We start from the raw sequence: 26,002 nt of genomic DNA on the forward strand, positions 1-26,002 counted from the left end.
CTGCTATAAACATTGGGGTGCATGTGTCCCTTCAAAACAGCATACCTGTAGTTTGTTGTACTCTTATGTTTTACTCAGCTTTCTATATGGTCATCATTTTCCACAATAAAAAGTTTTTAACTTCTATTGTTCTAGGGAAATTATAAAAGATCATGTGACGTATTTATACATACAGTATTTTAGTTCTTAGTCTGATTGATAAAATGAGAAAGATACCATTGACCCGAGTTGGGAGAATACCAGGAAAGAACTATATGTTGTCTATATTAAAGTTTCCTTATTACTGAGTTCCACATGTGGATTTCTGGGCCCTCTATTTTGGGGAAATGGAAATTGGAATGGGAGCAGCACTAAGTAGAAGCCAGTCAACATCAGCAGTCCCTTTAAGGATCTGATGCTTCATTAAAAGGCATTCACCTTGATGTCTCCCCAGTGTTACCCACTTCTTAGAAGCTATTCATTTCCATCACGGCGTGATGTGTGAGAAGTGGGAAATGGGCAAAGAGGACAAATCCTCCACCCTGTAAGGAGACTCCCTTGGGCCTAGTTATACAACTACTGTCTCTTGAGCCATCAGAGAAAGTCCCATCAGAGATCAGCAAATCTTGGAGCAGCTTTTGAAAAGAGCTCCATTCAGAGAATTTCATCCGATTAAAGTTAAGTGGCAAATTGCTTCGTTAGTAGCTTTTAGATTGACATAATGAACAGCTTCCCAATTGCTCGGCTTCTGCTAAATCCTGAAACCGTTCCCCTGCATATCACTGACTTTGGTGATTTTTTAATTGGCTTAAGCCTCAAAAAGCTTAGCTGGCCTAAGGGTAGATTATTAAAATGGACATCCTGATTCTAGTACAACTTGTTAAGATAACATGTAACAGATCAAGGGGCTAGAGCTCATTTAAGAAGTGTCATAATAGATATTGTGACTAATTGGAGGGCACAGTTAGAAATATTTTTAGTAAAGATGTCCAGCCATCACTGTAAACAGCTTCACGTCGGATTTTACACGGGAGGGGAAAGCAATTAGCCAGCTTGCCTTTTTCAGGGTAGAATTCTAGAGTTGTGTTCCCTATACAAATTTGGCATTCTTTGACTAATTTATTCAGTTTCTGTTCTAGACATAGCATAGTTTTGTTTTGTTTTGTTTTTTTAATCCATGTATTAAGAGAGAGAGAGCATATGCACACAAGTGAGGGAGAGGGGCAAAGGCAAGAGGGAGAGAGAGAATCTTAACCAGACTCCATGCTCAGCACGGAGCCTGACACGGGGCTTGATCTCACAACTGTGGGATCATGACCTGAGTCAAAATCAAGAGTCAGATGCTTAACCGACTGAGCCACCCAGGCACCTGAAACATAGCATAAACTTCTGATTTATAGACATGAATAACCACCTAGTGCTCTGCATTTTGTGCTGCTTTTTGTTACAGGTTCCTGCCTTATCTTGCTGTCTCTCTTCTTTCAGGGGCTGACATTTCAGGAAGTGGAAAACTTCTTTACCTTCCTAAAGAATATCAATGATGTGGACACTGCATTAAGCTTTTACCATATGGCCGGGGCATCTCTTGATAAAGGTAATGAAACCCAGAAGTTTTTTCTTGAAGGTATAAATATTGAATCTGTAATCTGTTAGGTGACTACCCCTCCTTAACTGTGACGTGTGAGTTTTTCTTGATATTGTTTTTGATTTGTTTTGTTTTGTTTTGTTTTGTTGCCATTGGATGAGCCTTGCATTTCATCCTGAGCGACCAAGCTCAGCAAATGTATTTTCTTGTGCTAAAGGCCACAGTCAAGGCAGATGCCCATCTTTAGAGACTTTGGAACTTCTCTCACTGGAACCAGAGTCATGATATACATATTGTGAAACTAAAGTCAGCATGCGTTTCAACTCATTCTTTGGTGGGAAGCATTGGTTTGGTTTATTTCTTGTGTTAACTTGGGTTTTTTGGCTTTGTTTTTAAGATAAAATTGTGGCTCAGAATAGCACCCCCTGTTGGCTTACCTCCTACACAGTCAGTTCCAGTTAGTACAGGCAATGTGAGAGAGCAGGGGAAGTGAAAACACTACTTTTCCCCCAACATTTTATTATGAAAAATTTCAAACCCTGGGGCTCCTGGGTGGCTCAGTCGGTTAAACATCCGACTTGGGTTCAGGTCATGATCTCACAATTTGAGTTCAAGCCCCACATTGGGCTGTGTGCTGACAGCTCGGAGCCTGGTTCAGATTCTGTGTCTCCCTCTCTCTGTGCCCCTCTCCCCCTCACACTGTCTCTCTCTCAAAAATAAATATTAAAATTGATTGAAGCTTGTTTTATGGGCCCCAGATATAGTCAGTTTTTTGAAGAACGTTTCAATACATTTGGAAAAAGTATATTCTGCACTTTTGAGTATAGTGTTGTAAAAATGTCAGGTCAAGGTGGTTGATAGTATTCAGATCTTCTAACTGACTTCTTTGTCTAGTTGCTCTTTCAGTTAGTGAGAGAAGGACGTTAAAATCTCCACATATCGTGCTTGCTTCCTCAGCACATACACTAAAATTAGACCAATACAGAGAAGATTAGCGTGGCCCCTGTGCAAGATGACATGTAAATTCATGAAGCATAAGGAAGGAAGGAAGGAAGGAAGGAAGGAAGGAAGGAAGGAAGGAAGGAAGGAAAGAAGGGAGGGAGGGACGGAGGGAGAAAGGGAGGGAGGGAGGGAGGGAGGGAGGGAGGGAGGGAGGGAGGAAGGAAGGAAGGAAGGAAAGAAAAAAAAATCTCCACTGATAATGTGTGGATTTGTCCATTTTTCCTTTAAGTGATGTCAGTCTTCGCATCATGAATTTTGAGCTCTGGCATTAAGTGTACACACATTGATTAAGATTATTATGCTTTCCTGATGAATCGATCCTATTATCGTTAGAAATGTTCCCCCTTTATCTCTAGTAAGACTCCTTTTCTTGAAATTTGCTTTTTCTGATATTGGTATGATTGCTCCAGCTTTTTTTATGGTTGTTATTTGCATGATATGTCTTCCTTTACGTTGCACTTAATCTGTTTCTTTAGAGTGCACCACTTCTAGACATATTGTTGGACCTCCTGGCCTTTTAGGTGTATATATCTCTTTGCGTTTTTTATCTTAATGGTTTCCCTAGAAATTGTAACATTTCACGGTTCACTTAAAGTTAATATTGTGCCACTTCAAGTGAAACGTTAGGGGCGCCTGGGTGGCTCAGTTGGTTAAGTGTCCCAATTCTTGATTTCAGCTCATGTTGTGATCTCAGGGTCGTGAGGTGGTCGGGAGATTGAGCCCCACATCAGGCTCCGTGCTGGGCATGGAGACTGTGTGAGATTCTTTCTCTCCCTCTGCCCCTCCTCCGTTCATGCTTGCACCATGCGTATGTGCATGCACTTTCTCTCTCTCAAAAAAAAAAAAAAAAAAAAAAGGAACTTGCAATAATACTGTTCCATTTACCATGGCCCTATGTTTCATGCTTTAGTTGTCATTTGTATTTCATCTGTGTATGTCATAATCCCTACAATACAACATGAGGATTTTTGCTTTGAACAGTTTTCTTTTAAGAAATTAGGAGAAAAATAATCTTTTATACTTAATCCACTTTTACCATTTACTCATATTTACCACTTTGAGTACTTTTCATTTATTCCTGAGTATCTAAATGTTTATCTGATACCACTTCTTATCAGTATGAAGAACTTATTTAGTCATTCCTTGTGGTACAGATCTACTAACAATGAATTCTCTTAGATTTGGTTGATCTGACAATGTCTTTATTTCACTGTTGGGTACTACAATGTGTAAGTTTTAAACCTCTCCAAAACACTGACTGAGGTTTTATAAACACAGTCTTGCTTATTCGGCACTTTTTGGTGGATTCCTTAAGATTTTCTAATACAAGATGATGCCATCTGCAAATGGAGATTATTTTACTTCTTCCTTTCCAAACTGAATGCTTTTACTTCATTTTCTTAATCCACAGCTTTTTTTGTTTGTTTATTTTACTTTTTGAGAGAGAGACCAGGCACAAGGTGGGGGAGGAGCAGAGAGAGAGAGGGAGACACAGAATCCGAGACAAGCTCCAGGCTGTGAACTGTAAGCACAGAACCTGATGCAGGGCTTGAATTCACGAACCCCGAGATCATGACCTGAGCCAAAGTTGGATGCTTAACCGACTGAGCCACCCAGGCTCCCCATAATCCACAGCTTTTTTGAAAAACAGTTGCTTATTTGCTTTTTTGTTTATTTAAAATAATACCTCTTCTGACTTTTGTAGAATCCCTTGAAAAAAATTAATGATATCACGGAAGGTATGTATGTATGTGTAATATCACAGGGTTATTTCTCTAGAATAGCTTTGGTTCTATTGCTCTGTTTCACAAAACGGATTGGACAGCATCTGACTATCCAAAGATATAAGACTTAAAGTGATCACTTATTGTAAAATAAAAATTAATAAGTTCCTCTTTATATTTGCAAGCCTTTTTTGAAGAGCTCAACTAAAGACAGTAGAATTGCTTTAAAGAACAGTTATCTAGGATGAATCACTGTCTGTGTTAAAATTATATGGTATATAAAATAGAATGATTCAGAGTAGTGGTGGTGAAGGAAAGTTCAACCTAGTGGTTAAAAAAAAAAAATAGTGTTTCTTTCAAATGACTTCAGGCCATTTCCTGGGATGTTTAGTCTCCATATAATCCATGCCTCATTATCCTTGCTATTTAATAGAGGCAGTATTACAAATTATATAGTCACATCTAACATCCAGATATATGTTTGGCTTTGAGATGTATGATATTTAGCATTTGTTTTGACTTCTTGGTTTGTTTTATCTATGTAACTTTGGATCCCTGAGTGCAAAACGATAGCTATCTAGGAGAAACTGGCCTAGATTCATACTAAGTAGCAGGGAGAAGCCAAGTGAATTCATTTCCTAGGGCTGCCATAACAAATTACCACAAACATGGGGATTTAAAAAACAGAAATTTACTCTCCCACAGTTCTGAAGGCCACAAATCCAAAGTCAAGATGTTAGCAGAGCCATGCTCCCTCTGAAGGCTCTAGGGGAGAGTCCTTCCTTGCCTTTTCTGGTTCATTGCGGTTCTGGTCACTCCTTGGCTTGTCTTCACATAGCCTTCCCCTCCTTCTCCTTCCATATCTTTCTTCTGTATATCTCTTGAAAGGGCACTTGTCATTGGATTTAGGGCCCACTTGGGTAATTCTTAGCCCAGATCTCATCTCAAGATCTTTAATTTAATTACATCTATAAAGACCCTCCTTCCAAACAGAGTCACATTCACAGATTCTAGGGGTTAAGATGTGGACATATCTTTTAGGGGGTCACCATTCAACCCACTGTAACTACCAAGAACTAAATATCACCCATATGTAGTCCACAAAGTAAAAACAAAATGGTTGGGGGGGGGGGGGGGTGGGCAGTGAATTTAAATTACTTTGAGAATATTTGTATTGTCTGTTTGAAAGCTTAAATTTTTTTAGAAACCTAATTATGCTGTTTACCTGGATAACTTCTATTTAGCTTTCAAGTCTCAATTCAAATGTCACTTCCTCAGAGAGGCCTTCCCTAACTACTCCACATAAATTATAAACACTAACTATATTGTCTGTTGTTCTTATAATTAAAAAAAAAAAAAAAAGAGGCATTAGCCTAAAATCTTCTGTCTTTACTATTATCATCAATTCCTATCCATAAATTATGGACAAAGGCTTTAATTCCCACAAATATGGCTAATCAGACAGAGCAGAGACCACTAACGACAATATATTTTATATGATAGGTGCTCAATAAATACTTACTGAGTTATTCACCACCTATCCAGAAGCTAAAAAAAAAAAAAAATCTGCATTATTCTTGGTTTCTTGCTCTCTCTCCCCCGCATTCATTTTTTCACTAAATCTTTGTCTCTCTACTTCCAAAGCATATCCTGCCTCTGACTCCATTTCTCCATCTCCCCTGCTAAAGCCCTAGTCTGTCTATCCAGGCTGACAGGGTTCCATATGTCATGGCCCTTGTATACTCTCTGAGTCCATCAAATATCACTTTCTTCTCAGTTCACTCCCCACCACATTGTTCTTTGTTTATTTTCTAAATATACCAAGTTCATTCCCACCCGAAGGCCTTTGTTATAGCTGTTCCTTCACCTCAAGTGCTCTTTCCCATGATCTCTGTGTCTTTGGGCCCCTGTGATTCAGTTTTCATATAACTCACTTCCTTCCCATTCTAAAGTAACTCCATCAGGCTGTGTCATAGTAATTGTCACTACTTGATATTTTCTCATGTGTTTATGTGTTTTATTATCTGACTCTGCTTATTAGCATGCTTATCTGTCTTGTTCATGGATATATTCCCTATGCCTAGGACAATACCTGGGATTACAGTATACATTTTACACATATTTGACCAATAAGTGAATAAGTTAATAAACATATTGATGGATATAAATAAGACATTGGATCTTGAGCCAATAAACCCTCAACTTTCACAATAGACCCAGAGAGCAGACTCATGCTATGAATTCATTTTGTTCTTCTGTAATCCCTATCTTTTAGATTTGGCATATATTTCACCTTCTTGGACACCTAAAGGGGTGATATCAGTCATGTTAACTGTTTATGTACCAGCACGTGCATGGAAAGACCAGTGTGTGTTCAGCCATCCTTGCCAAGTGCCCTCACCCTGCCAGATGTGCCTGTCCTCAGTAGCCTTTCCTTGTACTTTCCCCTTTGCTTTCAAACCTTCCTAATCCTGGCAGTCCTACTAGTGATGTTTCCACTGGTTTGAGCTCTACCCGAATTCTCCCTCTGCAGAATCATGTGATTTTACTGCTAAGACGAAACTTGGAAGAAGGGTAGAAAAGTGTCATGGTTAAGAACACAGGTTCTGAAGTCATATTGTCTGGGTTTTAAGCTCAGCTCCATCATTAAGCTAGCTGAGTTGCTCTGGGCATTTTCTAAATTCAGTCTCTATGTTTTTAAAATCAGGATAATGACACCTACCTCATAGGTTATTAAACTTGTACCTATCGTGCAGTGTCTGTTTAATAAATGTCAGCTGCTTTCATTATGAAGTTGATGTAAACCAGTTAGGTGTGGTTCGTCCACTTGTTCAACTAGCAGCACAGATACTGTGCTGGGTTCTACCCTCGAGAAGCTCGTAGTTTTGTAGAGGAGAACGATAAGTATACAAGCTTTGCCAGTTTGGTGTGATAAGTCATGATTAGCCATAAGATTGAACGTGGATACTTTCAATACTTTCCCCACCATACCAGGAGTGGGGAAAGAGTGGGTCAGGGGTAGAGACAGGATACTTTGGTCTGCCTGCGGCTCATAGTCTCAGCTGCCTTCATTTTTTCCCAAAAGGTTAGGACCTTCAGAAATTGGCACCTTTTAGAGGCCCTGGCACTGTCTCTTCCTTGGCTATTTTAGAGCTTGCAACCCTGTCTTTAGACATAATTTAGCACAGAATTTCCCAAACAGCATTGTGAAGAACACTATTTACTGCAATATGTTAATGGTTCTGTGGGTTTAAAAAAAAAAAAAAAGTTCCATGGTTCAAGTAAGTTTGGGAGAATGCAGAATTTCTTCCTGCAGCACTACTCCTGCCAACTCTTTAATATGCTAATGTGCATTATTAATCTCCAAGAGAGCCACATAGTTCCCAAACTTGATTTGCTCCAAAATGTCTTTTAACAACTTGCAGAGCTAATGGGCTTCAGAACAGTTTGAGAACCCAGGCGGGTGGCAGCTACAGATTCACAACATGACGGCATGATCCAATCCCTCCAGAGTAAAAATAAGTAATTTCATTGAGGCTCTTTCTTTAGTTCTGCGTGGCCCATGTGGGAATAACACCTCCCAGGCAAGTGTGAAATGTCCTTGGTGAATTCTGACCATTTGAAGAAAGAACCTTTTTCCATGAAATAGTGTGTGTCTCCACAATAGGTCATCTCTTGTTTAGCACTTAAGAGGAAGTGGTTCTGTTGCTTATTCGTGCACATACTGGGCGTAAAATTAGATATATAACCTCTCAGAGTGCTGTCTGAATGATTTACCTACTCTGCTGAAGAAGGTAATGAAAAACTGAACACGACTTCTTTCCTGATGACATCCTCTGATGGAAAAGTTAGAAATTGAATTGGAGCTCTAGAATGAGCTATGGTTTGTATAACGTCAAATATTCTTACTTTTGGTGTGCCTGGCTGGCTCAGTGGGTGGAGCGCGTGACTCTTGACCTCAGGGTCATGAGTTCAAACCCCGTGTTGGGTGTGAAGCCTACTTAATAAAAAAAAAAAGAGAGAGAGAATATTCTAACTCTTGCCAGGAGAATAAAAGGTTTCCAGGTATGGCGAAACCCCATTAGAGCACCTCGGGATATTATAGATTTGGTAAACCTGTAGGTACAGTTGTGTCCCCTGTGTACTTTGAACTATAACACAGGAAAGTAATCGCACAAATATAGTCCATGGGCTTTACTACTCATGCCCTACTTGGATTGAAAATCATAATTTATGACACGGTTGTCCTTATTTTTTTTTTAATTTTTTAAGTTTATTTTTATTTATTTTGAGAGAGAGATAGAGAGCAAGCTGGGGAGGGGCAAAAGGAGGGAGATAGAATCCCAAGTAGGCTCCACACTGTCAGCACAGAGCCTGAGGCAGGGCTTGGACTCACAAACCATGAGATCGCGACCTGAGCCAAAGTCAAGATCAGACACTTAACCGATTGAGCCACCTAGGCACCCCCTTAATTTCTTTTAATTTTTCTTTTTTGAGAGAGAGAGTGTGAGTGACAGAGGGGCAGAGAAAGAGGGAGACAGAGGATCCCAAGTGAGCTTTCGCTGAGAGGAGCGAGCCCAGGTCTTGAACCCACAAACCATGAGATCATGACCTGAGCCACAGTCAGACACTCAACCAACTGAACCACCCAGGTGTCCTGTCCTTAATTTTTTATAGTCATTCTATACATACATTTTACCTTATTGTCTGACAGCCAAGAGAATAACTAATAAAGCCTGTAGCATAATTCCTACAGGATGCTCTTTGCATCCCCAGGTATTTTTTTGAAGTATCAGTCATATCAAATGATCTCAGTTACCTTTATCTCCAAAGTGACCTGGATGGCATAGATGACCTTTAAGAATCTTTGTGGCTTTGATATTCTTTGAGCCTATTATTTTGAATGAGTAAAGGAATCTTAGTCTTTTGGTGTTTAGGTCCCTACTGGGTTGTTGGGGAAGTTAGAAATTAGTAATGGAGTAAATTCTAACACACAACAAACTCCTGTATTCTGAACAACTATCTTTAACAGATAAGCTGCCACTCTCTCCTGAGCCCTAAGAATCCTATAGCATTGTCATTTTGAGGACTACAAGGCCATCTCACATCTGGAACACTAACAGCAACTATCATTTCATTGCAACTTCTGTCTGCCAGTCATAACTCTAAGTGCTTTTTGGACATTATCTCTCTTAATCCTTAAGACATGAAAGGTAGTTGGTATTATCCCCCATTTTGTGGATAAGGAAATATAAAATAAAGCGGCTTGCTCATTGTTACCCAGCTAAGGACATAGGCCAGGATTCAAGCTCAGGCCTCTCTAATCCCAAAGTCTGTATATCCCTTCCACACCATCATGGTGTCTCTCAGTATTTCCCAAAATGCTGCTGGAATTTGAAACTCTTCGCTGAAACACAACCCTGAAGGCAGTGAAGTTTCACCATTTTGAACCATCCTTTTAAGTAGCTTAGGAAAGACAGGGTCTAGACTATTTATTTCCAGTTCCCTTTGACTAAGAGTAGAACACAGTCTTTTTGGTAAACTATGGCATTTTGGAGTCAGTGCCCTTCTCTTGAATATGAAATGTGACATGACATTTTCCCCCTGCAGTTGTCTTGTCTGTTCAGGACCAGGCTCTGCAGACATCCTCTGACATCTGTAGTGCATCCCTTATAGTAAAGGGATGAGAGTCCCTATAGGATGAGGATGAGTCCTTTATATAGGAGAGTCCCTATATAAAGGGATTAGAGTCGTTGTCTAATCTAGCTTCTTACCCCACATAGGAACGTCTTCTAGACACAGGTGTTCTTCACCTTTCTAACCATACTACTCTTCATGAAGAAACCAACACACAGAAGCCTAAAGTCACTTAAATAAGGTCATGTAACAAGAAAACAGAAGAGGAAGACACGTGTGTGTATACTACACTGGCTGGTTCTCCACATTGAAACATAGGATATACAGATGTGGACCTCTCAGATTCTAATAACCACCTCTACTCATTGGTGTGGCAATGCTTTGTTACACTTTTAGACACTGTCCTAACATCTAGCATTTATCGACAGTTAAGTATATGCATGAAATTTGGAAGTATGAATATTGGTTTTAAACTCGAACTCAAGTTTGAGTCCCTGCTACTCATTAGCTTTGTGGCCTTGAACTTAAGTTCTCAAAGCCTCAGTTTCCTCATCTGTAGAATGGTGATAATAGAATATCACTTTGGGGCTATTGTGACAATTAATGAGACAATACTGTATTAGTATACCAGATTGAAAGTACAACTGTACCTGGATGCCTGTTCTGGTTTTCAACCCCTCGATATTGTCTTTCTTCTGCCTGTTTATCTTATTAAGGAGCTTATAGACTGGAAACAATCTATCCCAATATCGGAACTGAGCAAAAAGTTATTAAACAAAAAAGAAAAAGGGGGCACCTGGGTGTCTCAGTCGGTTAAGCGACCGACTCTTGATTTTGGCTCGGGTAATGGTCTCACAGTTCATGAGTTGGAGCCCCGCGTTGGGCTCTGCACTGACAGCACAGAGCCTGCTTGGGATTCTCTCTCTCTCTGCCCCTCCCTTGCGTGTACATGCACATGCTCTCTCTCCCTCTCTCTCTCTCAAAATAAATAAATAAACTTTTAAAAATTAAAAAATAAATCTACTTTAAAAAAATAAAAAATAAAAAGATTACCCTAGGAACTCATGGGGCTTACTTTTGTTCTCTTAGGAAGTAGTATCTACTGCTTTTTTCAGTCACTTTTGAGATTCATATCAGTTTAGAAGTTATAAGTCATTAGCTTCTCCTAAGATTCATCATTCATCCCAAAATTCTTGAGACCATTGCTTTCAGCAGGCATTAATCTTACTTAAATTCTCTCTTCCTAGGAATATCTAACCCCTGTTAACATCTCTACTGTCCTCAGCATTCAAGGGGGAGTTTTCGCTAGACCATAAAATTTTGAGGACAATGAACCTTGTTTTCCACATCTTTGTGTCCTACTCTGATCCTAGAACAATTCTTTATATATAGTAGATGTTCATTTAATGTTGAATAAACAGATGAATTAATTCTAATGGTCATATCCTGGACAGGATGCGGAAATGCTCTGTTAAAAGCCTAGTGTGATGGGGAGAGTGATAGAGAACTGTATCACCCTTCCATGTCATTCATTTTCTTGATCCCACGGTCAAGTCACTTCTCTGACCCTCAGGTTAGAGTGATACTAAGTATCTCCAAAAGTTCTTCCAGATTTGAAATTCTTGCACTCTAATTAAATCAGTTTTTTACTGAATGTAGTAATGTTTTAATGGACATGTTATAGCCTAAAGTTATATCCAAATTTGTGTGAAAATGAACTAACATAATTATCAGTCACATTGGAAATCAGAGCAGTGCTGTTCAATTCCCAAAAGCAGGGTGGCAGTTTTAATTTATTTTCTTGTTAAGAAATTTAAAACTTAATTAGACTTTGGCCAGTGTATCTAAAGATCTAATTTGTGGAACTTGGTATAGTAGTTGCAGAAGAGTGATAGTTCTGTAAAAGGTCCCTAAAATGAGCACAGCTGGATATGAAGTATGATTCCAGGAACCTCAGAAGGACATTCCCAACCATAAATACCTTCTCCACTTCGCTTTCGTGCTGCATAACACAATAATACAAATTTAGCAGCTTAAAACAACACCTATTCATTACCTCAGTTTCTATGAGTCAGAGTCTGGGCACAGCACAGCTGGCTTCCCCGCTTGGGTCCTAACAAGGTTTCAAGTGTAACAGGTGTCAGAAGGGCTGTGTTCTCATCTGCCGGTCAGGGCCCTCTTCTACACTTTTTTAGGTTCTTGGCAGAATTCAGTTTCTTTCGGTTGTAGGACTTTTCCTTGCTGGCTGCCAGCTGGGGATCACTCTCAGGGGGCCGCTGCAGTTCCTTGCCCTGTGACCCCCTCCCCTCACAACATGGCAGCTCACTTCTGCACAGCCAGCAAGAGACTCTCTTTCCCCAGTGTGCTGAATTGCATTCTTTTATTATATAATTGTAATCTTGGGAGTGACCATCCCATTACCTGTTCCATATAAAGTAAGTTAATCTCACAAGTGGTATCCCATTATATTTATAGATCCTGCTCTCATTCAAGGAGAGGAGATTAGAGAGGATATATATATACCAGACGGTGGGCATGTTGAGGACTGTCTCAGAATTCTGCCCACCACACCAGCCGTAATTGCAGAAATTCACACCTTTACGTTCACTCTTTGAAGACTTCTGAAGATCTGGACATTTTAACTGATTTAAGCCATGTTATCTAAAAAATAACATGGCAGCCATAAAATTTTAGTGTGAGAAGGGAGCTTGGAAATCATTTAAACCCTTCCTTTGGGGGCACCTGGGTGGCCCAGTCGGTTAAGTGTCTGGCTTTTGGTTTCAGTCCAGGTTACAATCTCATGGTTCAGTTCATGAGTTCAAGACCCTTGTGCAGAGCCTACCTGGAATTCTCTCCCACTCTCTCTCTCTCTGTCTCTCTCCACGACCCCCCCCCCCTTGCACATGCTCTCTCTCAAAATAAATAAATAAACTTTTAAAAAGTATATAAATAAATCCTTCCTTTATTGTTATCTCTTCATTTACATATGAAGGAAATGGCTTGCTCAGATCACAGCTAGTGTGACACAAAACTGAGAGCAGAGATTCAGGTTCACTGACTTTCATACCGTTGTTCTCTTTGGTACATGGCACCCACTGCTGGAGAAACCTAGAGAATTTTGGAGGAGACTCGGTGCTTATATGTGAAACTGGAAATAGGGAAAAGTTCACAGCAAACCATATGAGAGAACATCCCCCAGACAGGCGTAGCATAAAAGCGGGAGTAGGAATGTCACAAAGATGTGTGGGGAACAGGTTATGTGGAAAAAAGCTCCTATTTTATAAATTCTCTTAAAGTTTGTGGGAGGCAAGCCCTGCGCTTCAGCTCATCATTGCATTTTGTGAAAAACATTTATATGTGAAGAGGAATGTTGGCCAGGATTCCATTCATTTAAGACAAAGTCATCAGTGTTTAAAATTATTCATGATGAAGGCAAGGAAGCTCAAGTTCTGAAAGAAATATTTGCTTTATGAGGCAGTTTCTCTGCAGAGACCTCATTTATCTTCCCAAATTTAAAGTCACTTAGCAATTCTAAAGATTGATTCTGACTTAACTACATTACTTTGAATATATTGTGATTTAGTAAAATTATATAAGTGCCCCAAGGAGGAAGAGCACTGCTCTGGGGATTCATGATTACCAGTGGGAAAAAGAAGAGTGTGGGGATAGGATAAACTTCCCCAAATCCACATAAATAGATGAGTAAGGACAAAATGGGCCAACATTCCATCCCACTGGGAAAAGAATCAGAAAGAAATTCCACCAACTAAGGAAGTATAGAGACTAGTATTATTGCAAGCCCTGCTTTTGGGGGGACTTCAAGGGTTGCTGCCCTTAGAAGCCTCTGAAGCTTTCATAAAGCACTTGTAAAGGTGGACAGTATTTCGCCTTTTATATAATTTCAGCAAGCCAAATTTTAAAAAAAATATTTTTTAATGGTTATTCATCTTTGAGAGACAGAGAGAGAGAGAGAGAGAGAGAGAGAGAGACAGAGGGTGAGTGGGGGAGGGGCAGAGAAAGAGGGAGACACCGAATCCGAAGCAGGCTCCAGGCTCCGAGCTGTCAGCACAGAGCCCAACACGGGGCTCGAACTCACGAACCGTGAGATCATGACCTGAGCCGCAGTTGAACGCTTATCCGACTGAGCCACTCACGTGCCCCTCAGCAAGCCGAATTTTAAATATATCAGTTGCTCTGTCTTTAGCTATCAGAGATCCAGACTCTGTTGAAGCTGATGACTATGGTCCACCAAGGAAGTAACTTTGTAAGCGGAAGGGGAATAAAAGGTGCCTCCACCTCAAGATGGAGGTTAGGATAAATTAGGCACTGGTTAAATGAACGATGTATCCCCTCGGTAGAGTACTGTGCAGCTGTTAAAAAAGAAACTGTGTCTGTACTGGTATGGAATTCTTTCTAAGATACGTTGTTAAACAAGAAAAGCAAAACCATATATTTAGTGTACTACCGTTTTGGGAGGAAGAAATTAAAAATGAATATTTGATTTTATATCCATATTTCTGGGAAAACTAAAGATATTGGTTGCCTCTGGACAGCTAGGTAAATGTATTACCTAATGAAAAGTGACTTTTTCAAATAGAAAGAATGAAACTTTAAAGAGTCAAAGAGGCAAAAGCAAGTGAATATGGGAAATTGGTCTCCAAATAAGAACTGGCTTTGGTTATACAGGTTTCCTTGCAAACAGCCTTGACTTGCCCTCTGTAAAATCTGTCGTGATGTTCTCACCACCCTCTATGCTTTCTGTTCTAGCTCCCTAGTCAGGTGTTAGCATCCCTTCATGCTTTCAGTACTTTATTCAGACTGACTTCCCCACCTCCCACCCTACATCACCCCCTGCCACACGTGCACAAGTCTGGAGAGTCGTCTCTTTAATCCTTTAGAATTAAAAATGTACCTCCTCCCAAATATACACTATTCGACTGTAATCCATGTGTCTATCAATATGTCTGATATTTTTCCTATTCACTTCTCAATCTTAATGATATATACGGTCTCTACTACTAAACTGGGTGTGTCAGCTGAAATCCCTACCTAACGGTGCTGGTAGAAATGCTTGCCTTTTGTGGACAAAATATGATGAGGATTTTTGACGAAGCCAGATACAATAATGGGTAATGGCAATAAACCTTACTGTAAAGCAGTTGGTACTAGATTAAGCATGTAAGCCCATTGAAGCAGTCGTCTGGGCTGATGCTCTGAGGTTCAGAAAACCTGACTGTGGGCTTTCTCTGTGTTATGTGCTCGTATTCAGGAGCCAAGACCACCAGCAGCGCCTCTGGCGACTGGGCGACCTGAGCACGCAGAGGGGGTCAGCCTGCCTGCAGCTTCAGAGCACCATGCAGGACAGGGAACTGTTACCATGGTCATTATTAGTGTGCTGCATTGCTCTTGGCTCCTTAAATTGCTAGTTCCCTTGAATGCTGTCCTTCCTGCCTCCCCTGCCCTCCAGAATCAGGTTGAAATGTGTATGTTGTATTAGCCAAAGTTATCTTGGAAGAAGATACAAAATAAAGGACAAGTGTCTTTAAGGGAAAACCCTTCCCCCTATCGCCACCCCCAACCCCAAAGCCATCTAGGGACTGACTTAAGAAACTAAGGCATCTGTATCATCATCCTTTCCAGGGCTGAAGCAGAAATGTCTCCTCCCCTCACTTAACCTTGGCAGTCGCAAGCCAGCGTTTCATTTTCTCTGCTGCAGTCCAGGAAGGCAGGAATAATCACATGGCCACACAGCTAGAGACTGTCAGCCCAACTTGGCGTATCACCTTTCCAAACACCTTTGCAATTAGGAAGAGACAGGCAGCTCCTAACTGGGTCACGCGCTTCATAGCTGTATCTGTGCATTAGAGGCGACCGTGGGGAAGAACTCCCAGGGCCGCCTCTGTTGTACATGTTTTTCGTTGGGTTGCAGTTTAATAAACCTTTTAAGTTGTCCCTGAAATCGTCAGTGTAAGTTCCAAGGGAATGCTCATGTCTTCCAACATGTAGGGCAATCAGAGCTGTGATCAAACTATAATGCTGACTCCTCACACCCCCCAGCTATTCAATTATTCACCCCCACCCGCTAGGACTGAGCACTCTCCAGTTCAGCATTTCTTTCATCTGAGTTGTCTCTGTTCGTTAGGGTGACACGTTCATGGGGGAACTAGTATTGTCCACATAAGGGTTCAAGTAGACCCAGTGTGTATAGGGAAAATATCATCGGGCTGTAAGTCAAGAGACCTAGATTCTAGACCTAGTTCTGCTGCCAGCTAGCTGTGTGACCCTGGGCGGGTTTTTAACTTCTCTAGATTTCACACTTTTCTCTGAGGCTTCCTCCAGTTCTACGATTATCTGATTCCAAGTGGGTATCTGGGCCCTTATCCCTCCAGAACTCTCCCTTCTTCTGTTTGACTGTTGTGGTAAATAATTTTATGTAATGTAGCTTCTGACGTTATAGTCACACAGACTCAGCATATGTTCTTTCTACTGTTGAATTGTCCAGTTATGGACCATACCAGAGAGTAAACTGGGGACCTGGCACAACTCGGATTCTGCCTGGACTTTCCAAAAGGCTGAAGGATACCCCGTTTTTGAGAGCCAGTTGAGCCCACTTCTGCCCTATCCCAACCTAGTAGAAATCACCCAATCTCAAGTCCATCTGCTGTTCAGGCAGCCGGGCCACACTTGTTCCACATTTGGAAACATAGACCTTCTCCAGGGTGAGTTCATGTTCCATGTAGACATCTTTCAGATTAGAAACTAGAATCCCAGCCATCAATCAATTAGCATCATCACACGAGAGAGACCCAGATTCCAATACCAATACCTGGTCTACATGGGGCGGTCAGACCTGGCGGGGCGCTGGGGGTGGGGAGATGTTCTGCTTGCTGTGATTTAATTATGACTTCCTGGTTCGGGGATGTGGAAGCAAATATGAATAAGCCAACTCTCAGGACCAGCTGTCAAGCACATGGCTTGTAATCTGCTGTCACCCTGCTTGTCCCAAGAGCTCTCAGTTTGACCGTTCACCAGCTAGTCAAATATTTGTTTCCTCCACTGCTCTGATTCACACCCCTGGGACCTGAGGGTCTTGGATGGGGAAAGGGCACCCCAGCTAGGTGGTTTGCTGGCTGCTAGCATCCCAGTGGTTTGAGTTACAATGACTCAGCAGCCCTGGTTTTTCCCCCCTATAGGACAAATGGTGTCAGAGCCCTCTCCAAGTGAGATGGAATGTAATCTCTAACTGTTCTGTCAAGAGATGGCATTTGGAATGAGGCATTCCTGCTGATGGCCTCCCAATGCCCCTATTCTACAACCACTTAGTACCTCTTTAATGAGTTTTTCACTAAAAATTGTCAAGAGTTCTCACTGACATCCTTGGATATTATTATTTTAGTTAATGGCTTATTTAGAGGAAAAGGCCTGTCTTCATGGGGAGAAGGATGGGCACGTGAATATCAAGAGGACTCAACATTAGGCACTCTGCCCTGAGAGAATGGAAGGAACTGGGAAAGAGAAAAAGAGGCTAGTCATCAGTGATGATGGAAGTGTGGGATTGATGTGAAATGCAGGAAAAGGAATGGTTAATAAGCAAGTGCTCCTGTTTATCTAATACTAAACAGGTTTTGATCCATTTCTTAGAATACATTTCTCAGAACATACTGCAAAAGGTAATTCTCAGGCACAATTTGAGAGCATCCAGTTTCTTCTGATCTGATTCTGTTTCCACTGGGCAATCTTCTGAGTCGAATTGAGTTTCCTTCATAGATTTTCCAACTGACAAGCATAATAACCAGCTGTTATCATTTTAGTTCTCTTAACAGTTACTATTCTCGTGGTAAATTGGCCTGCTGATTTCTGTTCCTTCCCTGGGCAGTTTAGTTAGCGGGAATCGATTCTTCCTGGGTCAGCAGGGAAAATCAAGTGTCTAGACCCACAAGGCGGAGTTTTTTTTAAAGCCTAGAAGTTCTTCAGTCGTGCAGAGTTTCCACCGCCTCCTTGAGCAGTTAAACCACATCTCACGAACCTCCACTGAAATAGCTTCTGCTTCAGTCTTTCAGTTCCAAGGGACATTTGTTCCTCCTTCACCCTAACTCACATCCCGGTGCAAGATGAGAAAGCTGGCTCTTCCCGCCCTCCTGGGCAGCCGTCCCCCGCAAGCCAGAGGCTTTGAACACCAAGGCGTCGCCTACAGCTTTGTTCTAGCCTCCGTCACACAGATCCTCAGCTATCTGTATCCCTCCACCCCCATCCTCACCCTCAGATTCTAGAAAACACCAATAAACTGTTCTTTGCGCTACTAACTCACCTCAGCCGTTATCTTGTGGCATCCCTTCATAAGAATATAAAAAAATTCAATCTAAAGAGATCAGGCAGGGGTGCCTGGGTGGCTCAGTAGGTTAAGCATCCAACTCTAGATTTTGGCTCAGGTCATGATCTCACGGTTTGTGAGTTCAAGCCCCGCATCGGGCTCTGTGCTGACAGTGTGGAGCCTGCTTGGGATTCTCTCTCCCTCCCTCTGTCTCTGACCCTCCCTCTCTGTCCCTCCCCCACACTCGCTCTCAAAATAAATAAACTTAAAAAACAAAATAAAGAGATCAGGTGACTTCGTCAGGGTCACACAGCAAGGTGGTGGAGGAAGAGCCGGGACCAGAGCTCAGGTCTTGTGACTCGAAGCACAGTTTTCCTACCACATCCCCTTGCACCTCCGCATTGCTCTGGTATTTGTGTCTGCTGACCTTGGCATATACCTTCTGACATGGAGGTGACAGAGGAGAAGTGAAAGGTCAAATGCAGAAGAAAATTACAGTAAAGAACTGAAGTTACAGGAATGAAATCCGCAGAGAAGGCACACTGACTCTAGTTCAAGTGCACACTGCTTCTGGATCAATCTAATCTGACGTTTAGAGGGAACACTTCATTGCTAAGTGATTGATAAGTAAAAATCCTTTTCTTTCCTCCAGGGTTTACCTCACTTAAGAGTGTGTCTGAAAAAAGGGAAAAAAGGGTATGTCTATAAGCAATAGCAGTGTATATCCATGCCACTCGATCAGGTTTGAGGACAGATGGGAGAAAAAGGCAGTGGAAATGGCCTAGCCCTTCCTGGCTTGTTTTTCATGAGAACCCCACATGATAGCCAGTGTTTAACAGTAAATGTGTCAGAAAAAGAGAAAAGGGCAAGAGAGAAGAGATTTTCTGCTGAGGTCTGGAAGAAGAAAAACAAAACAGGCTGAACTAGGGAGATAGGGGCCACTGTTATCCTGAGGGCACAGTTGGCAAAGGCAAAGTGGCCAGTGGAAAGCCTGGAGGGAGGAGGGGCCAGGAGCTCATCCGTGCAGGTACTTAGCTGTCAATCAGTAACCAAAGGATGAAGCCTTAGTGTACAGACACAAGCCTCCTTATTCTCCACCTCCCATTGTTTTGCTGCCTGCTTATTCCCCTGACTTTTTATCATCAGATTCTTTCCTGCCAGCAGGAAATGCCAAGAAGGAGACTATTGTAATTTCAGGCATTCTTTGGTTTTTTTCAAGGCACTCTTACGGTAATAATTTATTAGGAAAGCCACCAGTGCATGCTCTAGACCATTAGAATCCCATCCTTAAATATCATGTAGATTTTCACCTTTTAAATTTTTACTGTGGTGGGGGCACCTGAGTGGCTCAGTCGGTGAAGCATCCAACTTTGCTCAGGTCATGATCTCGCAGTTCATGGGTTCAAGCCCCGTGTCGGGCTCCATGCTGACAGCTCAGAGCCTGGAGTCTTCTTCTGATTCTGTGTTTCTCTCTCTCTCTCTCTGCCCTTCCCAGGCTCACACTCTGTTTCTCTCTCTGAAAAATAAATAAACATTTAAAAAAATTAAAAAATAAAAATAAATTTTCACTGTGGCAAAATATATATTAACATAAAAGATGCCAAGTAAGCCATTTTTAAGTGTACAAGTCACTGGCATTAATTACATTCATACTGTTGTACAATCATCACCACTATTTCCAAAACTTTTCCATCACCCCAAACAGAAAACCTGTACCCGCTGACCACTAACTTCCTGCTCCCCCTGCCCCCAGCCCTGGTAACCCCTAATCCACTTTCTGTCTCTATGAACTTAATATCAGGCATTCTTACTTAACTATATATACCTCCTAAAATGTAGCAGCAGTAGAAAAGAAAGGACCCTGAGCTGAAAAGGAAAGGGGGTTTGGGGCTAAAAACCGAATTATCATTTTCTTAAATATGACTTAAATATAGTTGAGAACTTTTTATTATGACCGAGTACTTCTATCCTCCCAGACTGAGTACTTCTGTCTCCCCAGAGAAAGCAAAACAAAAGTCCTTCTGTTGTGCTAATTCAGCACCTTTCTTTCTTCTTTCAGTGACCATGCAGCAGGTGGCCAGGACAGTGGCTAAAGTGGAACTCTCAGACCACGTGTGTGATGTGGTGTTTGCACTCTTTGACTGCGATGGTGAGTGGCGCCCTCTGAAGCCAGGCAGGAAAACTGAGCCTGCCTGCCCTTGCTGTAGACCCTGTTTATAACGGAGCCTAGCAGACAGCCCCAGGGTACTAATACCGACCTCTTCAACTTACCCCTTTCTCACAGCAACAGCTCGTCCCTCAGCCTCATGACATTGAGAAACGTAACCCCAGGTCCTGGTTTGTGTTTTCCATTTCTTCTTATAATTCCAGTTTGCCTGTGGGCTGAAGTTAATTTATGACCACAAAGATCTTAAAAATGGAAACAAAAATATTAGACCCAACTTTGCTGCTTAGTAGATTAGGAGCACACGATTCGCAGTTATCTGAATGTGTCTAGAAAGAAGGTGGTGCCAGGTGTCTGGGTGGCTCAGTCAGTTGAGCATCCAACTTTGGTTCAGGTCATGATCTCGTGGTTGGTTGGAGCCCCGCATTGGGCTGTCTACTGTCAGCGTGGAGTCCGCTTCAGATCCTCTCTCCCCTTCTCTGTGCCCCTCCCCAACTCACATGCACACTTGTGCACACACTCTGTCTCTCAATAAATATTAAAAAAAGAAAAGAAAGAAAAGAAGGTGGTATTGATCTCTCCAAGGCACATTTCAGTCACTCACATTCCATGCTGGCCATCCAGCTCGCAGCGGTCTGCTGTGTCTGTGACCACTCCGTAGTTTAGCCCGGTTCAAAGATCCTGGTTCTGCTCTGGAATCATTTCTCAGCTGTTGCGCCTGACACAATACTACTACTAATATTCACAATAGAGGCTTACATTTTCTTTCAGTGCTTACTAAGAGCCAGGCATTGTGCTAAGCTGCTCGTGCAATCCTCTGACATAGGAAGACTTATTCACCACATTTTCCAGATAAGGAAGCTGAGACTCGAGAGGTGAGGTAATTTTCCCAGGATCACATAGGTGATAGTAGATAGCATAACCAGGATTTGAATCAAACCGGTGCTGCCTCCCTCTGTCCTATAGGACGTCCACTGTTTGTTTCACAGCCAGGGTTCATTATTCATCTCCCTCTAGGAAGCGAGGCTAATGGAATCCAGGAACCAGGTCAGAAGTCCCCGCCTCTGTGAACCTTTGTTCTGGTCCCAGCATAATGAATCACTCCGGCGTTTTCGTTCCTTGTTTCAATTTGTTGTCATTACTGCATGTTACACTCTATTTCTGCATATGTGACCTAACTTCCCTATTAAATTGTGAGCTTTTTTAAAAGTTTTTATCTTAATTCCAGTGAGTTAACATACAGTGCATTATGAGTTCCAGGTGTACAATGTAGTGATTCAACACCTCCATACACTGCCCAGTGCTCATCACAAGTGCCCTCCTTAATCCCCATCACCTATTCCACCCGTCCCTCCGCGCCCTCCTCTCTGGTAACCACAAGTTTGTTCTCTATAATTAAGAGTCTGTTTCTTGCTTGTCTCTCTCTGTATATGTATATTTTTTTCCCTTTGCTTGTTTGTTTTGTTTCTTAAGTTCTACATATGAGTAAAATCATATGGCATTTGTCTTTCTCTGACTAACTAATTTCATTTAGCATCATACTCACTAGCTCCATCCATGTTGTTGCAAATGGCAAGATTCCATTCTTTTTTAAGGCTGAATAATATTCCAGTGTGTGTGTGTGTGTGTACACACACACACACACTACATCTTCTTTATCCATTCATCAGGCGATGGACACTCGGGCTGCTTCCATATTTGGCTATTGTAGATAATGCTGCTATAAACTGTGAACTTTTTAAGGGTAGTTACAAGTCCCCTGTTCACCTTTGAACCCCTCCCTAGGACCTCGAGTAAGTACTTTGCACATAACAGGTGTTCATTAACTTAAGTTACTGAAGTTATTAAGCTGAACTTGAGTTATTTAAACCTCCCATCTGCACCCACAACCTAGGTCTGAGTCAAAGAAAACTCCAGGGTTAGGACAAGAAGATGGCCTCACCTTCAGGTAGGCGTGGGTTATCCTCTAGTGCTGCCATGTCCAGTATACCACTAGTTAAGTGTGACTATTTAAATGTTTCTCATCAAGGACCGTTCTAATGGATAGCACTGCTCTAAAGAGGTTAACTTTCCTCAGATTTTGTTTTTAGTCTTATCACTTTTAGGTGGTTTGAATTTTTTCCCAAAAACATGTCATTTTATAATTTTTGAAGCCAGAGAGCTGATCTGTGAAGTAAATATGGGAAAAAGGCAACCAGCCTCACAGTTTCCCTGTTCTCCTAGGAAGGCCTGGGAAATGAAATTTTATTTTCCAGCCTTTCAGAAGGAGGTTCTGTCGATGTCTACTTGCATCACCTTTAGAAAATCGTTTAACATCTCTGGGGCTTATTTTCTTAACCTACTGTCAGTATCTACTTGAATCACCCTTAGAAAATCATTTACATCTCTGGGGCTTATTAATCTGCAGAAAAAGGAAGTATCTATTAAATTTAAAAGGCACTGTTCTCTCTCAGTGCTAGAGCTTAGGTCAAAATGCTAAAGGACATTGAATTCTCAGATTTGTTCACCACAGAATTCAGAGTTGCACTCACAGATCACACATGTGCACAGATGACATTCAGTCATATACCTGCTTCCAAAGTAACAGGAGCCATTCAAATTGATCAGCTGTGGCCTTAGGGGAAGCAGGAAGCAAATCCCACAGTAGTCTAAATGGCGTCACATTTTTTTTTTTGTCGTAAGCTTTTTATTATAAAAATATTAATAATCTTATTTAGACCTTTTTGTTCTTTTAATTACATTCTTTATTTTATTTTAAGTTTATTTGTTTGTTTATTTATTTATGAATGAGAGAGAGAGAGAGAGAAGAGAGAACACAACAAGCAGGGAAGGGGCAGAGAGAGAATCCCAAGCAGGCTCCGATCTGTCAGCACAGAGCCCAACTCAGGGCTTGAACTCACAAACTGCGAGATCATGGCCTGAGATGAAACCAAGAGTCAGATACTTAACTGACTGAGCCACCCAGGTGCCCCTTAATTACATTCTTTTTTTTTCAATAATTTTTTTTAATTACATTCTTAATAAACCATATTATTGATTACTTTTCAGCCAGCCAGGCTACTTTTTAACTCTTTATATTGAAGTATAAAATACATACTGAAAAGTACAAATATCATAAGTATACAACTTGCTAAATTAAAAAAAAACTGAACACACTTGTGTAACCAGTATTACCCAGAAACAGCACATTAGCGGGACCACAGGGCCCCCTGGTGCTGCCTTCCAGTCACTTCCTCTCCCAAGGGCAATCACTTTCCTGACTTGGAATACCATAGATTACGTCTCCCTGGGTTTGCTTATTTGTTTGATCCTGCTGTGAGGTATCACTGAGGCTGTCCATACTCTCTTCAGCCAGAAAACATGAGCCAGTTTAGGTTTTCAGGTTCTCTCTATAGAAGTAAACCATGTATTCTTACTTTCCACTCTCTTCCCAGACTGATCATTAGTAAAAGTCCATTTGCTGGTTTCCTGTTGTCTTACCACTGCCAGTAATGGGCCATTCTTTTCATCAGGAGACATTTACCCCTGGGCATGTAGCCAAAGGGTAACTGTCCTCCACTATTGAAGTGGTTACTGTTCTGTGTGGCTGAAGAGATTGACCTTTGGTTAAACCAGATGTTCTCCAAGTTCCTTTCCAGAACCGAGAGTCTGCCACTGAAGAAGGTAGAATGGGAGGCCATGAGAAAATGGGCTTACCCCAAAGCCAGATTTTGACTTTGGTTTTTGCCATGAAAACCCTCCATCATCATCTCTCACCTAGACAACAGTCTTCCTGACTGACTCCTGTACTCCAATTGTGCCTCTCTCCAGTCCCATCCCCACATAGCCAGCCAGGGAGATCTAGCCACAGTGGAAATCTAACTCCATCTCACTTACCTACTTCCAGTCCTTTCCTGGGTCTCCACCACCTAGAAGATGAAGCACAAACCCTTTCATGAAAATACAAGACCTTTGGGGACCTCTGTCCTGCCTGCCTCTTCTGCTTACTCGTCCCCACCCCCGTGTCCAACAATTCCTAACTACTTGTAGTTCAGCAGCCATGTTGCTCCCTGCCTGAGCCTTTGCTTATGTGAATACCACTACCTAGAGTGCTTCCCCCACCGCACTCCCCTTTACTTGGCCAATTCCTGCTCATCCTTTGGGATTCAAAGGATAGGAGTCACCTCCAGAAGGTCTTTAGTGCTCTGTTCTTGCACCACCTCCAGCCTGGGTTCCATGTCTTCCTCTGTGCCCCCATAGCATCTTCTGTCTACCCTGTTATGGCACTTACCATAGTGTTGAAATAATGTATTGGTCTCTCCCACAACCTGGGAGTATTTCAAGGAATAAAGTCTTACTTATGTCTTTATTCTCAACTCCTAGCATAGAACCTGACCTATAATATATTCTCACTCAACTTTTGTCACACTACACTAAACTGTCACTGAGTTGTAACCAGAAACATCAAGGAAGGAGCAAACCGTTCATCTTAAGCCAAAAGAATTGAATTTAGCTGTGAGATTGCACATGGTGTGAACAATGGAATTTTCTCAGTGTCTTTGTTCCAAGGCCTCCACTTATCTCTGTTGTGTTTGCCTCTTCCTCTAGGCAATGGGGAGCTGAGCAATAAGGAATTTGTTTCCATCATGAAGCAGCGGCTGATGAGAGGACTAGAGAAGCCCAAAGACATGGGCTTCACCCGCCTCATGCAGGCCATGTGGAAATGTGCACAAGAAACTGCCTGGGACTTTGCTTTGCCAAAACAGTAACCAAAACTGCAAGGGGGCCTCCTCCTCCACCCAAGTCACCCTGGCCCCTTGAGCAGAGCCTTGGCACAATCCTTCCTGCTGCTGCTTCTGGAAGTAGTGCTCCCTTCCTCCTGGGAATGATCTCGGGATTCAACCAGTCTTCCCTCTCCACCCTTCCCGTCCCAGTATCTCTGCTCGGCTCTGATTCTGCCCAGTGATTATCCACCTAGGTTCTCAAAAACCTGAACAAGTCCTCAAAGTTCAGACTTTTGGCACCTTCATCAGCACCATGCATTCAGGCCACCCTACGGATAGAGAATGTAGGGAACCATCCATGTACCTGCCAACCCTGGGAAACACCCAGTTCTCGAGTCATTCTTGCTGTGGATTCACATTAAGAACATTCCGGCTTTTCCTCCTGCTGGTATTCTTAAGCCACAAGTTGGGAAGACCTCTGAAAGGCAAAAGGAAGTCTGAGATGAATGGTCAGGAGGAAGAGCCGGGCATCCTGAGCTGGTGGGAAGCCTGAGCCAGAGGAAGGATCCATGTCGGTCCCCAGGGTGGCTCTGAGGCCTGCTCCGAGAAGGTGATGTGCACGGTGGGAATGCAGCAAGATTTGGAATTTAAAGTAGCTGCTTCATGGCTCTCCACTCCTGTCTTTTCCTCCCAGGCTGCCTAAGAGGACTCCACCATGACTCCGTGCCTAATGAGCAGTAGTGATTGAGTTCATGTTCCCTGCAAGTGCCATTTCCCCTCCAGGAATGTGCCTCTAAAGCCGAGGCCTGGCTCAGAGCCTGTCTGCCCTCTGTCTTAAACACTTGTAAAATATCACTTTAATTATAACAGTTTGCAATAAACTCCCCCCGCAAAGGC

General features: G+C 42.1%; 1 protein-coding gene and 1 non-coding gene across 9 annotated transcripts in view; both read left to right on the forward strand.

Moving 5' to 3' along the window:
- MICU1 (mitochondrial calcium uptake 1) overlaps positions 1 to 26,002 on the forward strand; it is a 248,400-nt gene extending 222,398 nt beyond the window's left edge. For all 8 annotated transcript variants that reach the window (XM_078434361.2, XM_081790529.1, XM_081790530.1 and 5 more), the window contains 3 exons: positions 1,465 to 1,573; positions 20,298 to 20,387; positions 24,990 to 26,002. In XM_078434361.2, the coding sequence (XP_078290487.1) occupies positions 1,465 to 1,573; positions 20,298 to 20,387; positions 24,990 to 25,150 (360 nt within the window). In that variant the 3' untranslated portion in view covers positions 25,151 to 26,002. The remainder of the gene's footprint in view (positions 1 to 1,464; positions 1,574 to 20,297; positions 20,388 to 24,989) is intronic.
- LOC132685663 (U6 spliceosomal RNA) lies at positions 2,506 to 2,611 on the forward strand. The gene has a single exon (XR_009613252.1). It is a non-coding gene; the product is annotated as a U6 spliceosomal RNA (small nuclear RNA).

The sequence above is a fragment of the Panthera onca genome, chromosome D2 (assembly GCF_046562875.1).
Source record: "Panthera onca isolate mPanOnc1 chromosome D2, mPanOnc1 haplotype 2, whole genome shotgun sequence".
NCBI lineage: Eukaryota > Metazoa > Chordata > Mammalia > Carnivora > Felidae > Panthera > Panthera onca.